The sequence below is a fragment of the Sapajus apella genome, unplaced genomic scaffold (genome assembly GCF_009761245.1).
Source record: "Sapajus apella isolate SASKATOON/1434 unplaced genomic scaffold, GSC_monkey_1.0 scaffold11, whole genome shotgun sequence".
NCBI classification, from domain to species: domain Eukaryota; kingdom Metazoa; phylum Chordata; class Mammalia; order Primates; family Cebidae; genus Sapajus; species Sapajus apella.
This window is the reverse complement of record NW_022436951.1, coordinates 9,929,411-9,942,965: the sequence shown is the minus strand read 5'-3', so window position 1 is coordinate 9,942,965 and position 13,555 is coordinate 9,929,411. Positions and strand designations below refer to the sequence as shown.

At 36.7% G+C, this 13,555-nt stretch overlaps 1 protein-coding gene across 5 annotated transcripts in view; it reads right to left on the bottom strand.

The window, feature by feature from the left end:
• ZFR (zinc finger RNA binding protein) overlaps positions 1 to 13,555 on the bottom strand; it is an 88,991-nt gene that overhangs the window by 52,259 nt on the left and 23,177 nt on the right. For 4 of the 5 annotated variants that reach the window (XR_004269320.1, XR_004269321.1, XM_032279018.1 and 1 more), the window contains 3 exons: positions 9,077 to 9,359; positions 7,240 to 7,384; positions 4,800 to 5,018 (listed from right to left, as the gene is read on the bottom strand). Coding sequence is in view for 3 of the 5 variants with exons in the window: in XM_032279018.1 (XP_032134909.1) it covers positions 4,800 to 5,018; positions 7,240 to 7,384; positions 9,077 to 9,359 (647 nt within the window). In the remaining 2 variants the exon portion in view is untranslated. Of the gene's footprint in view, positions 1 to 4,799; positions 5,019 to 7,239; positions 7,385 to 9,076; positions 9,360 to 10,844; positions 10,869 to 13,555 lie in introns of all 5 variants that reach the window. The other variant, XM_032279019.1, reaches the window with a different exon arrangement.

The following is a 13,555-nucleotide window of genomic DNA, read 5'->3' as shown; positions in this document are numbered from 1 at the left end:
GTGGTACTCTACTCCAAGCCTGGGTGACAGAGCAAGACACTGTCTCAAAAACAAAACAAAACAAAACAAAAAACAAAAAACAAAGAAAGTACTTTCATTAAAAGTGTTTATCAAGGCCAGGCATGGTGCCTTACACCTGTAATCCCAACAATTTGGGAGGCTGAGGTGAGCAGATTGCTTGACCTTCGGAGTTTTAGATAAGCCTGAGCAACATGGTAAAATCCCCTCTCTACAAAAGATACAAAAATAAAATTTGCCAGGCATGGTGGCTCATGTCTGTAGTTCCACCTACTTGGGAGGGCTGAGATTAGGATCACATGAGGTGGAGGCTGCAGTGAGCTGAGATGGTGCCACTGCACTCTAGCTAGGTGACAGAATGAGACCTAGTCTCAGAAAAAAAAAATTTCAATTAGTTAGCTATGATATTAAACAGCTGGCATATAACTTTTAAATGATAACAGAAACAAAAAAATAACATTTCAGTAGTAAATTCAACATGTTACAAGTCATCATTTAGTAGGTAGCAATATTCTATAAGTCATTTTACTAAGATGGAGAATAGTTGACCAAAATTGTAGCTGCCAAAAATTGCAGATACAGAACTCAGAAGCCTTAACAATGGTTTCTCTGATTTGGCAGTTTTGGACTGTGTATCACATAGCATTTAAAAAGCAGATACTCTTTAATAGTTCTACAACTAGAAACTTATCCTAGGGAAACAACTGGGCAAATGTACAACTCTTTACATTTAAGGATGTTCTAACCTAGTGCTGTTTCCAGTTTTAATCTCATTTACAACTAAATGTCCTCAAATATGCACTTTAAAATACAGTACATCTATATAATAGAATACTTTGTAGCCATTACAATGGTTTCTAAATACCACTGGCATTTATAAGAAATCATGGCTCCTTTGTGACATGGCTGGCTGTAACTCCCGGGCAGAGAAAGCTCAAAGTGTATCTGTAATAACTTTCAGTGGCAAAAAAAAAAAAAAAAAAGTTGTGTTCAAAGACTAGTGAGAATATGTCAAAAAGACTCAGGAGCTGGTTTGAGCAGATCCCACTGGGCAAATTTGAAACAGTATGAGCCTCAAAGAGAGAAATGGGAGTAATAGATTGCAATATGGTTGCTCTCTGTATCCACTGGTTCACCATCCATGGATTCAATCAACTAGGAACTGAAAATATTCAGAGGTGGGTGTAGTGGTTCATGCCTGTAATCTCAGCACTTTGGGAGGCTACGGCAGGTAGATCACCTGAGGTCAGGAGTTCGAGACCAGCCTGGCCAACATGGTAAAACTCTGTCTCTACTAAAAATACAAAAATTAGCAAGGTGTGGTGGTTTGTGCCTGTAATCCCGGCTACTCAGAAGGCTGAGACACAAGCATTGTTTGAACCTGGGAGGCAGATGTTGCAGTGAGCCAAGATTGCACTACTGTACCCCAGCCTAGACAACAGAGCAAGACTCCGTCTAAAAAAAAAAAAAAGGAAAATGGGGGGGGGGGGAAATAAAAAATTAATACGGTACAAAAGCTCAGTACAGCTTAACAACCATTTATATAGCACTTCCATGGTATTAGGTATTGTAAGTAATCTAGAGATAATTTGAAGTATTTAGGAGGATGTACGTATGTTACAAGCAAATGTCATTTTACATACGGGACTTAAGCATCCACAAATTTTGGTATCAATGGGGGCCCTGGAACCAATCTCACATGGACATAAGGGACGACTGTTCATAGCAATAACAAAAAAGGAAGTGGAAGGAAGGCACTCTTTAGAGAAGAATGCCTAAGAATTAATGTAAAAGGATTTTGCAACTACCACTGTAGAAACTCATACAGTTTTCAAAGGATCTAACACCACAGGGTGAAAGACAGTTTAGCAACAGGCCAAGGTTACTTGTTCATTATAAAGGAAAAAGTTGTCTTTATAATGGAGAGATCTGATAGGCACAGCTTTAACCAGTAAAGGCATCATCAATAAAGAATAAACGAACATTACTTATCATGTGCTTCTGATATGATGAAATGGAAGGCTGGTCAAATAATTTTCTTGTCTAAAAAGTTACCTGAATCTAAACATAAATCATCAGATAAATCCAGATTATGGGACATTCTACAAGACACCTGGCCTGAACGCTTCAAAAATGTCACTATCATGAGACAAGATAAAAATAAGGGACTGTTCTACATCAAAGCAAACTAACAAAGAATGGCAACCAAATACAATCCATGATCCTTGACTGGATCCTAAATTTCAAACAAAGCACAAACACAAACACACATACACCAAATACATACAAAAAGCCCAGCCATAAAAAACATTTTTGGACAAATGGAGAAATTTATGTATTAGACAGTACAGTATTCACATTCAATTCCTTTTTATAATGTTGCCATTGTGGCTACATAAAAGAACGTCCTTATTCTTGGGAAATACCTTCTAAAGAATTCAGGTCAAAGTACCATGTCAACTACAACTTATAAGGCATATTCCTTATAAAACATATTGCTGAACCATTTGAAAACGCCTTTAAGAGAATCACTTAAATGAGGGAGGCGCAGTTTGCAGTGAGCTGAGATCATGCCGAGGCACTCGGCAACAAGAGTGAAACTCCGTCTCCAAAAATAAAAAAAAAAAGGTTTCAAGAGAAAGGAGAGAGAAAGCAAATTTGAAAAATTATTAATAATTGGTGAACCTAGGTGAATGGCATAAAAAATAGTTATTGGAACTATTTTTTCCAACTTTTCTGCAGAATTATAATTTTCTGGAGCAGGTGTAGTGGCTCATGCCTATAATCTCAGCACTTTGGGAGGCCAAGGCTGGTGGATCTCTTGAAGTCAGGAGTTCCAGACCAGCCTGAATAACATGGTGAAACCCTGTCTGTACTAAAAATACAAAAACTAACTAGCCAGGCATGGTGGCACGTGCCGGTAGTCCAGACTAACAGGAGGCGGAGGCAGGAGAATCACTTGAACCCTGGAGGCGGAGATTGAAGTGAGCCGAGATGGCGCCCCTGCACTCCAGCCTAGGCGAGAGAGTGAGACTCTATCTCAAAAAAACAAAAAATGGATATAAAAAGTTGGGAAAAAAACATTAATCAAAGGTATGTATCTATATACTTAGTGTCACGAAAGGTAATCACCATAAAAATAAAGCAGTTTACAGAATAGCATGTATATGACAAACTCATTTTTATAAACTGTATTTATACATGTATACTCCATGGAAGAAAAGTAGAGAAAGGCATGTACTAAAATGTTAATGATAATTAGTGTCTAGGAGTAGAAATCTAATGGTTTAACTTTTTTCTCTTTTTAAAAATCTAGCCTCTAATTTTTAAATAGTAATATATTACTCACGTAAATAAAAATTATCTTCATACTGTATAAGCAACCAGAGAGAGAAAGAGAAAGGAAAGGAAGCACACATAAGACAGAAACAATGAATAGGAAAGGCAACTCTGGTACTTCCTATTTTGAAGCTAATGTGGACATTTAAAAAAATGTCAAATCAGATTTCATTGTAATAATATAATCCTAGTTACAATTATAGTTAGTCAACCAAATAGGGAGAGACAGAAAAATTGTATCTGGGAAATCTTAGATGGCAGATCTAGGAATAATAAATTCAATATTTTCTTGAGATCTTAACAAAATATTTCTTTCCTAAATAAGGGATCTCCTGTACTATGCCTTTAAAAATAGTTTATAAAATGTCTTTCTACCATCATTCATACTGGTGAATCATGAGTAGGTCTTCATCATTCACCAGTCAGTCCAGCCAGAGTTCTCAGATGATAATGTCTCCTCATTCATTTCCATGTGGTTGTCACAGTTAACTTACAAATCTACTCACACAGCTCCATTTTTTAATGTAGCCTCTGTAGCTCCCTTTCTGCCCACAAGATAAAGAGACACACCATAACAAAGCACACATGGCTTTACATACTCTGACACTTCTATCCTCATCTCCTGACATTTAACCCACGTATCCTGTATTCCAGCCACAATGAACTTGCAGTTCCCAAACACTCCATGCATGCTTAATTCACATTGTATCCCTCGTACCCTAGAGTAAAAGATTATCTCTGAGAAATAAGTGTGTCATTCACAGCATATCTTCTGGGGGGAATAAAAAAGCTGAGTGTCTACAAAAAAAAGCCATATGATTTTAACCACTGCAATAATGTGAACTACCTCAACTAGAAATTGGCAACAGCAGCAGACACAATGAAGTTTTAGCCACTGTACCTCTCTGGGAGAAATACATAATTATTTAAGGAAAATAAAGCTACTCTGTTCTTCCAAGAAAGATGTGCTACATAACCATGACCTTATGGAGGTTTAGAAAAGGCTACCCAACATTTCCATGATGAACTATTCCTGAAAATGAAGAAATAGCTCTTTGAGGGCCAAAATAAACAAAAATAATTTGTCTGTGGTATTCCTTGAGTATTAACCTTGAGTTTTCAAATTCATTTGGAAAGGTGGGAAAGGAAACAATACTGTAGAAAACTGGGTGGTATTTCCTCTAATTGCAATGCTAAGCTCAAGTCTCATAATGAGCTTTTAAATCCCCAAAAAACATTTTATATTCTTCTAAGATCTTTTCTTAAAAAAAAAAAAAAAAAAAGCATACAATTTATAGTATAGTCACATTATGTACCTATATTTATCAATTAATTTAATTCCAATTATTGGAAATAAGGTAATTTCATAGACAATCAAGATAGTTTCCACTATGTCTCTTCCTAATTTGTTTACTCATTTAAACATGGTTTATCAGTCTTACCAGAATAAGTAACTGCTGTGGTACTATAAGTAGCACTCTGAGTATAGGATGGCACCACAGTTGCCGCAGCTGCCACTGGCTGTACGGTGGAGGATACAGGATAGATGGAGAAAGTAGTGGTAGCTGGACTTGGTGTGGCTGGTTTTATGGCTGTCACTTGTCGAGTTTGCTGGGCTTGAGTATACTGAGTTGCACCTTGGCTATAACCTGCTTTCGGGGCTGAAGTGGGAAAGAGACATCAGAAAATCAGAAGAGTAAGCCACTACAGTTACTGTACCAGTATCCTTAAAAACTGGAAAGAATGGGTACAAACGTCAACTATAAATTTTATGCTAGCAATTTCTTCTTGGCAACAGGTATAAAACTCTTATTACTAAAATGAACAAAATATGTAGGTTAATATACTATCTTCTGCCAAATGCTTTCTATGTATTTCCAAAATGATTATTTTGGCAAAATTTACAAGTAACTAAAATAGCAGTACCGCTAGTAAAGTTTTCTGAAAAGCAGTGTGTGTGTGTGTGTGTGTGTGTGTGTGTGTGTGTGTGTGTGTGTGAGAGAGAGAGAGAGAGAGAGAGAGAGAGAGAGAGAGAGAGAGAGAGTGTGTGTGTGTGTGTTTGGGCTAGTCAGTCTACTACAGAGTTAGGCTTAATGCTGGCAACAAGATAGAATGAGTTACAATGTGTATATTTAAATTCATAGTAAAAACTTGTTTGAAAAATGTTTAATTATATGAAATTGTTCATATACCATTCATTGCATTTTAACTGATGTTTCCATAGTGAACTGCAATCTAAAAAGGTACTACTTACTGAATATTTCAAATGTCAATAACTTGAATGCAGCTATTCTTAAATGACTGCCACTGATGTTTGTCAAACTTCTTTGCTGCCTCTGACATACTCAAAACAACGTATACTTTGAAAGAGTCTTACAAGCCTTATTATCACTAAATTAGTGATCACTAGTAAATGATCACTGAAGCACAGAAATGCTATTTCTGAAAAAGGTCCAAAATCAGGGGGCTAAGCTCATTTTATGTTCAGTTAAGTAGCTTAGAACTTTTATCTTTTTTTTTTTTTTTGAGACAAGGTCTTACTCTCTTGCCTAGGCTGAAGTGCGATGGTGTGATATGGCTCACTGCAACCTCAAACTCCTGGACTTAAGCCATCCTCCCAACTTAACCTCCCAAGTAGAACTTTTATCTCAAGTAGAACTTATCTGCTTATGAAATTTGATCCACATAACACAAAAAGATGATACTTTTCAGAGATGAAGACTAATACCCAAGAACTAAAAAAAAGAGCTTAAAAAAGTCACGGTCAATACCAGCGTTAGAATAAGTCAAGATCTTCTAACTCTTACATAATTTAGCACAGGAAGTTTACTGCAGATTATTATACACAGAAATCAACAGAGAAGATACCACAGGAATAGTCAGTTATTACAATTCAAAACATTTTAAAACAACTTTTAAGGAACTCATAAAATCTTAGAACCAGAGGGACCCTAATGAAATCTGGGTCAAGTACCTCATTTACAGATAAGAGAACAGAGATAAAAGAAGTAAAAAACCACTTGCCCACATTAGTAGTAAAGACAGTACTGGAAGCCAATTCTACTCTCTTCTAAACCAAGGCTCTACCTATACCCTCACATCCTTCAAAAATAATAAAGGAATTGCCCACTTTTCTTTCTTTCTTTTTTTTTTTTTTTCAAGATGGGGTTTCACCATGTTGGTCAGGCTGGTCTTTAACTCCCGACCTCAGGTGATCTGCCCGCCTTGGCCTCCAAAGTGCTTGGATTACAGGTGTGAGCCACCACTCCCGGCCAGGAATTGCCCACTTTTCAAAAGCTTTGTTCTAAAAATTCTCAAATCTCTTAGACAAAAAAAAAAAAAAAAAAAAAAAAATCCTTAAAGTCTATAAATATGCAGGCTTCTTTGCAAACAAAATGCTTTCTAAATTTGTACCATTCTACAGACTGTATTTAACACGATCAGTGGCTGATAACAGAACCAACTGTCATTAGAGATCAGAGAAAGATTAATTGAAAATATGGGCCCATTAAAGAGTTTCCACTGGTTACAAAGGCTGTTTGTTGGCAATATCATACGTTCTGGGCATTTCTGACAAAGATAAAAATGTGTTCCGAAGTTATCACCACAGCTTCTTTTGCACAGCTTATTTCAGTAGGAATGGAACAGTGGGCCAAAAGTGCAGAAATTGAGTACATTTCCAGGAGAGAAGGGCATGATTATGAATTGTGACTCCAAGGCATTTTGGCAGAGGAAGAGTAGGACATGGCTAGAACCTGCCTCCCGAGGTGATGTGATATAATGAGTTTAGATGGACTCAAAAGCTTATCTTCATTAAAAAATACAGTTAAGTCATACACTTCAATAGTTTATGAAGAAATTGTATAGGTTAAGAAAACCCACCTGTTTGATAGTAAGTTTCAGCAACAGAAGGCTGAGGTTGGGCAGCGGCAGCTACAGCAGCAGCGGTTGCTGTGGGTTGTTGGTAGTACTGCTTACTATCATAAGCTACAGCAGGCGCTGTGGATCTTACATATGAGTATGAGTCCTAAAGAAAAGGAATGAAAGAAAATCTTGTTATGAGACAAGTGGAAGGAAAAAAAACTTACTATATAAAAGTATAATAAAGGAAAACAAAACAATACGTAGTTTCATGACAGACCTAAATATAAAAGAATCAAATTAAATACAGAGAAGATTCATTTTGTACTTCATTAAAATAATATCAAAAGAATTTCAAGCAGCATGTTGAACTTTTACAATCAGAACAATCACCAAAACATTTCAAAATAATACTTAAGTAAAAATTAATTTTATTAAAAAATTCATGGTAGTTTTGCCTTAAAGATGGATCCCATAATACCAGAAAAGAACACTTGTGTCACTAAGCTTTGTGATTGCTCCAGCTTTCTTTGTCTTTCTTTTTTTCAAGAAAGATCAAGGTGAGCTGAGTGAATTCTGGCAGTTCATGAAGTAAAGAGGGATAGAAAGGTATGTAGGTAAAAATGGCTGAAGAAGTAGGCAGGGCCCAGAAAACACTGAGTTTCATAGACCCTATTAAAAACAAAATTTATTATATTCTGTCTCTGGGCATAAACAATCACACATCAAAAGGAATTTCATTTAGTAACCAGACTAAAATTAATAATGAATACTAATATTGTTTATTTATATTTCAATTTCTTACTTCACAAATTCCTATGTTTTAGAAAGAATATAGCAAAACCAGGGAAAGTTCAGAAGGACAAAAGTTTAAAAAACAGGTCCTAACAGCAAACAAACAAAAAAACAGATTAAAGAAATGGAGACCAAATTTAATTTAAATAAGCAAGTAGTAAACTAGCACTGTTTTCAAACATAATAAAGAGAATGTAGAAGTCCTGTAAGACTGAGTAAGAAGCAACTGGATGAATAAGACTATGATCAATTTTTGTTATAATATACATTTAAAAAGAATATCTTGACAGGATAAATGTATAGGGGACAAAATTTTCACCTTCGCTGTTTTGAGAAGAAAATATACAATATGTTTGTCCTGTTCTCAAAATATTCTCAAAATAGGAGATATACCTGTGTTCCAGATGAATAATACTCTAGTACAAACGAGGTAAGTCTTTTCTATGTCTTCAGTTAAAACAACATCAAACAAACAAACTTGCAGTAAATAATGAAATATTTAACTAGTAATTAATGTAAAAGTTTTTAACAGATAGCTATATGTAATAGTCAAATGGACAGGGGGGTGGGAGGAAGGATTAATAATACAAAGTTCATTGCGAGACTTTATTTTTCTTGAGACAGAGTCTCTCTCTGTCACCTAGGATGGAGTGCAGTGGCACAATCTTGGCTCACTGCAGCCTGTGCCTCCTGGATTCAAGCGACTCTCCTGCCTCAGCCTCCTAAGTAGCAGGGACTACAGGTGCGCAGCACTGTGTCTGGCTAATTTTTGTATTTTTAGTAGAGACGCTGGTCTTGAACTCCTGACCTCAGGTGATCTGCCCACCTAAGTTGCCCACAGTGCTGGGATTACAGGTGTGAGCCACCGCGCCTGGCCAACAAGGAATCTTAATGGTTGGTCTATGTCCCCACCACCAAGGAATACTCATTTACTTTTCTCTATCATGACTTGTATATTTTGGGAGCCCCAAGTCTGAGAAGCAATGGCTAGGGCATTATATTATACACTGAACCAAAGAAACCCACATGTTAAGGCTACCAAAACTAGTAGTAGTTTTCTTACCTGGTAGTTTTGTGTAGTAGCTGGGGGTGGTGGTGGTGGTGCTTCTTGTTGCCTCTGGGTATAACCATAGTCAGTTGCTGTATGTGCAGTGGGGTAGCCTCCATAAGCAGCAGCTGTTGCAGCAGCTGCAACAGCTACTGGAGCAGGCCTGGCAACTGCAACTGTGGCGGCTGCTGGTGCATAGGCAGCAGTAACTGTGTGAGCAGCTACTGGAGCCTGATGGACAGTGTAGCTAGCAACTGTAGTTGGATGAGAATAGGCTACACCCGAAGCTGGCTGCTGGCTATATTGTGGAGCACAAGAATAAATATAATACAACTTTAATATCCAGGAGTAAATAAACTTGAATAAAACGCTATTTATCAACTGAAATAAAAAGCACATTTTCAAGTAATGTAATCATGGACCACAAAAGGTCAAGTATTTGAACTCAATAAACTTCCTATTCAGTATCATACATGTTGCTATTCTGTAATTTTCATTCTTTAATCTCACTACATTATAGTCATACATTTCAGCTCATAGATTATATCACAAAACAGGAATTAAAAACTAGGATAAAAAACAGTATTAGCAAGAAAAGAAAAAACTGACCAAATCAGGAATTTTAGTTGAGTGTTTGTTACATGTGAAGTTCTTTATTATGCCATACAGTTTTACAAATCTTTACAAAGAAATCATGGTAAGAAAAACACTGTATTCTAACCCAATTACATACAGAAAATTTAAGGTGGAAACTACTGACTAGCTGATTAAAAAATACTTCTGTTACTTTAGGACAGTACTGGGGAAATTTTCTCCCCCAGGGGACATATGGCCATATCTGATGTATTTTGGATGATCAAACTGCAGAGAAGGTGGTGATATGTGGGCTACTGGCATCTAATGGATAGAGGCCAGGGATGCTGTTACACATCCTACAATGCATAGGACAGCTGGGCATAACAAAGAATTATTTAAAGTATGTCAACAGTGCTGAGGGTTGAGAAGTGCTGTTCTAGGGTACAAAACCTACAATGGAATATGTTATTTTAGATACCATTTTCCAGCTTACAGGAAGCATTTCAGTATACAAATTTACTTTTAAAAATATAATAGCATGTTTTGTAAAAGAAGATGTAAATCAGATGCTTTGAATTAAAACTATTTAAACCTCGAAGAGACAAAATATTTTGCAAAACGGCAATCAAATGAATTTCTAGCTAATGTTCTTAGAGCAATATGTTTAACTTTTAAATTGAAAGCCTATGTCACTAAAACCAAAGGCCTACAGATGTTAGCATATAAAAGTATTTCTTGTTCTAGGTTCTTGGAATAATACAATTCTACTTGGTAAAGCTACTTTACTAAGGCAGAAACACCTACTAAAAAAATGACAGCCCCAACAGTTATTCAGCTGGCAAGTTTTAGCTAACCACATTTTAGTATGGGCTGACAACTAAGAAGCTAAGAAAAAGGAAAAAAAAATTGAAGCTGCACTCATTAACTAGTCTGATTAACGGGCTACAGGACAAAGTATTCTGCACTGGTGTGCATGGTGCCATAGAAATGTAGTATAGAATTAAATTAAAATTTGGGGCTATTATATTTTAACTCTATTATGGAAAACGCTAATAAACTATGATGTTTGTATTAGGTTATAAGATTCCAAAGGGAATCAATGTGAAGGTCAGAAATACGGGTTTTAATTTCACATAAGGAGGGGAGGACACCTGGAGAAATTCAGTCTAGTAAAGGTGATAGATGCCTTCTAATAGAAGACACTTACTCCATGCTGCTCCAGAGAACAGAACTAGAACCAATAGTTGGAAGTTACAGGGTGGCAGATTTCAGTCCAATATGAAAAAGAAAACAAAAAACAAAAAACAAAAAAACTTAGAACAGAGTCCAAAGAAACTCGTATAATTTCTATCTGGATGAGGTTTCCATATTTTGATGTAAAACTAGCTAACATTTTCTACATATATGCCAATATGACAAGAAAATAAAAGTTTACATCTAAAACAATGAAAAACTGGTTTGGGAATAACATTTTCTAGGAACAACTCCATATCCTTAAGAAAAATGCTAGTAACATGCATATTTTTTCAAAATTCCTAGAACTGAGAAAAAAAGATAATATTTAAAATACAAATATACACCAGGTATGTGAAACTTGTATTTAACATTTACTAACAGGATAAGATTAAATACATCCAGACCATACTGCCTAACAGTCATTTTGGTTATATAAACAACTGTTTCTATTCAATCCACTGCTCCTTATCCAGTATCTGTCCCCAAAACATGTCCTATTGGACAAAAAGCAGGTGGGAATAGAATAGAATGTTTACTTAACCAGGCAGTCAATCTAACTTACACTGCCTCTGATACTCACCCTAAATGTCCATGAGACTCAAGAAAGAATAACTATATGCTCTAGTTAATGCCTACTGCCGGCGTAATTATTACTAGTACTTTTCACTCTCCTACATGTCTCAGTTTGAACAACAAATTATATAGTCACCAGTCTCAGGAACCACATGAAAAAGATGCCAGCATATTTAGCAACTGCTATTTACACATCCCTGGCATTGTCTAACTCTGCTTTGTATAGTCAGGTCCCTACCCATCATCTGGACTGGAACCATATCTTCTACCAAAAGCATCAGGAAGGCTGAGCACAGTGGCTCACACCTGTAATCCCAGCACTTTGGGAGACCAAGGTAGGAGGACTGCTTGAGACCAGCCTGGGCAATGTAGAAAGGTCCCATCTCTAGAGATAATTTTTTAAAAAGTAGCCACACATGGTAGTATGTGCCTGTAGTCCCAGTTAGTCAGGAGGCTGAGGTAGGAGGATCACTTCAGCAGAGGAAGTTAAGGCTGCAGTGAACCATGACTGTGCCACTGCACTCCAGCCTGGATGACAGTGAAACCCTGTCTCAAAAAAACACAAGAAACAAGAAGAAGAAGAGGAAGGAGGAGAAGAAGAAGAAGAGGAAGAAAGAAGAGGAGGAAGAAAGAAGAGGAGGAAGAAGAAGAGGAGGAGGAGGAGGAAAGAAGAAGAAAGAAGGAGGAGAAGGAGAAGAAGAAGAAGAAAAGAAATACTTCAAGAGTCAGGCATAAATGGTAGAGTAACTTCCTTGATGAAAATCAGGAAAAGAAAGCATGTAAAAAATTATTAAAGAGTATACACACTCTATATTCTTACTCAAGAAATGGCCAGCTCCTTACCTACTTACCAAAAAAGTGAGCCACGGACTCACTATAAAATGTAAGACTTCCAAGACTTCCAGGCAATCTTATTGCTTAAAAAAAGAACAGTCAAGTTGGGCACAGAATAACTGTAATCCCAGCACTTTGGGAGGCCGAGAAGGCTGGATCTTGAGTTTTGAGACCAGACTTAGCAACAAAGTGAGGCCCCACCTCTACAAAAAAACACAAAAATTAACTTCGTGTGATGGCATGCATCTGGAGTCCCAGCTATTTGGGAGGCTGAGGCAGGAGATCACTCAGCCCAGGAGGCAGAGATTGCAGCAAGCTGAGATCACACCACTGTAGTCCAGCCTGGGTGACAGTGAGGCCCCTGTCACAAAAAAAAACACATTTTTTAATTAAAAAAAAAAAAAAAAAAAAAAAAAAAGACAACACAAATTACCACATATCTGAAGAAAGCCTATTATAAACTGCAAAACAAGTAAGAATGACCGTGTGGGAAATGAACGTGTGAAGGCAACAGATGAGAATATTCAAAAACTCTAATGTGTTATCTATAAAACAAGAACTTTATACTAGCTAGAAGATAAAGTTGAGAAATAGACAAGATAAATATATGAAAAATATAAAAGAAAGGATAAATCTAGGAGGCCCAATGTCCAGCCAGAAGAAATGATAGAAAATAAAAAAGCAATTCAAAAAAATTAAAAAATAAAATTTCCCACTCGTGAAGGAAACCACATTTTCAAATCTAAAAAGCTCACAGAGAGCAAAACAGAGTGAAAAAACCAAACCTAAAGACACAGCATTTTACTTTTCAAGACAAAAAGATACTGTCTCCAGAGAGGGAAAAACTGTGTACACACAACTAAATGAAAATAGACTTCTTACTGATAACAACAGAGCTAGAAGACAATAAGATATTATCTTCAAAATTCAAGGGAAAATGATTACCAATGGAGAATTTTGTACCCAGCCAAACTATGGAGGCAGAATAAAGATTTTTTAAACATTCAAGGATGGAAGAAGTTTACCTCCTGTAACACCTTTTTCTTAGGACGCTACATGAAGATACATTCTAGCTAAAACAAAAAGTAAACCAAGTAAACACAGGATCCTGCAAACAGATGAAAGCCTAGGTCAACAGCTGTCGCAGCAGGCCCAGAGAGCAGTGGGTACAGGCTGGAATTAGAGGAAGGACAGAAGCCTCTCAGAGAAAGTATCCAGAAAAACAGGGGACTAGACACATAGCCAGTAGACAGGGAGCCTAGACAAATTATAAGA